This window comes from Austrofundulus limnaeus, unplaced genomic scaffold (genome assembly GCF_001266775.1).
Source record: "Austrofundulus limnaeus strain Quisiro unplaced genomic scaffold, Austrofundulus_limnaeus-1.0 Scaffold106, whole genome shotgun sequence".
Lineage (NCBI taxonomy): Eukaryota > Metazoa > Chordata > Actinopteri > Cyprinodontiformes > Rivulidae > Austrofundulus > Austrofundulus limnaeus.
In genome coordinates, this window is record NW_013952508.1 from 839,768 (window position 1) to 843,660 (window position 3,893).

The 3,893-nt window shown below is 41.9% G+C and overlaps 1 protein-coding gene across 1 annotated transcript in view; it reads left to right on the top strand.

Annotated features, from left to right (window-relative positions):
- The window catches only part of LOC106521299 (SUN domain-containing ossification factor), a gene marked incomplete in the record, with an annotated part of 34,261 nt that extends 32,031 nt beyond the window's left edge, over nucleotides 1–2,230 (top strand). The window contains 1 exon segment of the mRNA XM_014013817.1: nucleotides 1,591–2,230. Within this exon segment, the coding sequence (XP_013869271.1) occupies nucleotides 1,591–2,034 (444 nt within the window).
- Between the last annotated feature and the right edge of the window lie 1,663 nt (nucleotides 2,231–3,893).

Below are 3,893 nucleotides of genomic sequence, written 5' to 3' on the forward strand. Positions count from 1 at the left end.
TGAACCTTTTTTCTGCTCAACAAATAACTTTGAGCCTCTGTCAGAAAAAACTGGAGAGTTTTTATACTTTTGGCCCGAGAGGAGGAGGAAACAAACGGTGGATTTAGGTGCTCCCCCCGCACACGTTTTCCTCCTCGCGTCTCAGCTCGCATCAAATCAGACCGTCTTTAAAAAAAAAAAGTGGCAATACTTTTTTATCACATCTTCAGATCTACTTGGCCTAACAACACAATTTAAAAGCTGGTTTAAAGTTCGAAGTCTCTGCTTTTCACTCAAGAGTCAGAGAGGGTAGATCTTTACAGGTTGTTATTTTTTCTGCATTGACATCACTCTGGGGGTGATTTAAATTGCTCTGCGACACGGCGAGGCACGCATAAATCGCTCGACACAACGAATCGATAATGAAATTTGTTGCGAACGCTTTTAAAAATCGATTTTATCGATTTGTTGTTGCAGCCCTAGATAGATGGTAGAAATGATATGAAGTTGGTCTACGGTAGAAATTGACCCTTTACCGTCCTGTCGTCGGTTACATCATCACACCTGTGTCAACAGGGCTGTGAGTGCAGAGACAACTGGAGGAGTTCCAAATATTCTGAAAATAAATGAAGAAATATAGTTTTAAAACACACAGAGAGAAAATAAATCCTCAAAATTTCCCCCTCCTGCTGTAGAAAAGTTACGTTGTGTCACAGGATTATTTCCTCCCTCCCGCTGCATGTCACACAGAGCGAAGCTTTAACAACCGTAGTTTTTTCAAACCCAAATTGTCGGAGAAAAAAACTTGTTTTTATGTATTGTTACCAACAGAGATGATTTAAAAAAAAAGTTGGGGATGTTCATTCAGTCATAAATCCATCTTGTTAAAGTAACATGCTTCTGCTCTGAGCGCAGCAGAGCAGCAGCTGATAAGTTCAGCAGGCAGAAGCTCAAGGTATGGCAGGCCAATATTACATTTATTTGGCTTCCCCACACTTATATTCCATTTATCTGAAAAAGTTTTATGACAGGACTGTGCAGCTTAAACCCCTTAAGGTCCTGTCACACTATAACATTTTAGGCAACTTATAATTGTTTTTATGTCTAAATGACCTACACTGCACCAGCAAATGCTTTTATGATGGACCTCATATTTGAGGAGGGGGCTCCATCTAAAGAGGGGGTGTCTGGACATACAAAAATGCTTATAACTCAAAAACTGTTAAATATAGGAGCTTCAGATTTTTTGTTGTTTAGCTCTGATGAAGGGCTATCCATCGGGCCCACCAATGTGGACACCTGCCCCAAACAATAGTTTAAAAATTGGGATCGTTGTCCTGTTGCATCATCGTCCAGTTTGATCCAACCTTCAGCTGTGGATCAGATAATAAACCAGTTATGGTGTCCACACCTCATTGATCTCAGCTGACTTGTTCTGATTTAATCTGCTGATGTGTTTGTGTAAAACCTGGTACAAAACCTTTGACACACGAGACCCCAGATTTCTTCAGATTCATAAAACCCGTTACCTGAACGAGGATGTGCTTTATCTCATTAAACACGTCTCCTGTTTGTCTCTCACTCTTCTGTTCCACAAACCTTGCCTCACAGCGGAGACGTCGTAAAATGAAAGCTCTGGATAAAGTCGAGACGCTGAAACCTTCGCTCCAAGCTGCTCCCAAGCTGTGCAACGGATCTGCCGGACGTCCCGCTGCACCCTTCGCAGCAAAACAGCTCCTCCTGCCCGCCTTCAGAGACTCGCCATCAGAGGGCAGCTCAGAAGCATCCTCTCACTCTGACGAGCCCTCCTTCTGCGGCATCACCGCACCCTGCTCTCGCGTCTGCCACGGCCTCTCTCCACCAAAAAGCCGTGCAGAGAAACGGGCACCAAGACGCAGGCGTCCCAAGCCCGGCTGCACAGTGGTGGACCTGCTCCACGCTCCTCACAGGGACAAAACCCAACGTTTGCCCATCACCATCCAGGACATTCTAAACCCAAAAACTGAGCAGAGCTCCGGTGCAAACTGTGACACTCACAGGTCCTGGCTCATTTAAAACAACAACAACAAAAAAAAACTCCTCTTCCTCTCATGGACTGCTGAAATCTTTGCAACAAAAAATGCTTCGGGCAGCTACAAGCTTCAAAACAATCAGTTTGTTTTAATAATCTAATGTGGTTTATGTTCTCTCATCTTCTAATGTTAACATTTTAAATCAAGTCAAAATGTTTTCCATTAAAAAGAATTGTGTAGGTCTTCTGGACGGGTTCTTCTCTAATGAAACGTTTCGTCTCTCCTCCAAGAGACTTCTTCAGTCTGAGAGTTTCAGGCAAAATTCAGGCTTTTAAGCCCTGCCTCCATGTGACTGATACTCACATCACATGGCTATCGTTGACACCTAATTAATACTTATCATTAACAGGGGGTGGAGTGATACTGACAATAGCAGCGCTGTAGGAGGGGGAGAACTGAAAACGGAGGTCTCCACCTCTGTTTAATGATGGACAGTCTTTCTTCACAAAAATGGCTTCTTTTACTCCTCTAACGTTCCTCTCTATCAAGAATGAGAACATCCTCATCTCTGAAAGAGTGACCGCTGGCCTGTAAATGAGTGAAAACTGCAGAGTTCTGGCCATTAGATGCAATGTTGTATATGCTGTTAAGTGCCAGGAGGACTGCGACCAGTTATACATCGGGGAAACAAAGCAGCCACTGTTCAAAAGCATGTCCCAACACAGACGAGCTACATCTAATGGCCAGAACTCTGCAGTTTTCACTCATTTACAGGCCAGCGGTCACTCTTTCAGAGATGAGGATGTTCTCATTCTTGATAGAGAGGAACGTTGGTTTGAGAGAGGAGTAAAAGAAGCCATTTTGTGAAGAAAGACCGTCCATCATTAAACAGAGGTGGAGGCCTCCGTTTTCAGTTGTCCCCCTCCTACAGTGCTGCTATTGCCAGTATCACTCCACCCCCTGTTAACAATAGGTGTTAATTAGGTGTCAACGATAGCCATGTGATGTGAGTATCAGTCACATGGAGAAAGCCTGAATTTTGCCTGAAACTCTCAGACTGAAGAAGTCTCTTGGAGGAGAGACGAAACGTTTCATTAGAGAAGAACCCGTCCAGAAGACCTATACAACTTTTTTCTTTTTGATTTTTTACCTGCATTACTGAGATGCATCAGGACATTTTCCATTAAAACCTCTGTTCTTTTCCTGATATTTATCCTCAAATTGAAGGAGCCAGAATAATAAAACTTTATTTAAGTTTTGCACGCTACTTTTGTCTGAAATGAGTTTGAAATACTGTAAGGCTGCAGCACCTTATATACAAAACCTACAGGAAACCCTGTCAAAGGTTTTCATGTAAAATAACAAGTTTGGATGTTTTTAAGCAGGAATAACTTTTTTTTTCCTGAAATGCTCCAGTTCCAGGTTGTGTGTGAAATGTGCTGAACTGCTGAGGGAAGTGGAGAGAGCACGGCAGGTAAATATTGTTGTGCCAACTCCAAACCAGTGGAATATACAGGCGTCTGAAGCTGGAGCACTTGTTACATTTGTTTGTGTTCAAACACCAACGTTCCACACAGGAACAGCAAAACACAGCAAGTCTTCTTTAAAGGTTTTTATCTCAGAAGCTTAAATTAATTCTGTTAATTTCTGCCTTTTTAAATGACTCGTCTGATCTGATGACAATCTTTTAAAAAAGTCTAAACATTTAATGCTGCAAACAAAAAAAAGGAATTTTCTCTTTTGAATGATGAAACAGGTTTTTTTTTTTCAGTTTTTGTTCTGTGAATCTTTTCTTTGTACGAAACACGAGCTGACTGACGGGAAAATATTTAAAAAGTGCGTTGAAGCAAAAGCCAGAGTTTAATTTTTTAAGATGAATATAAATAAATGCAAGTTTAGCAC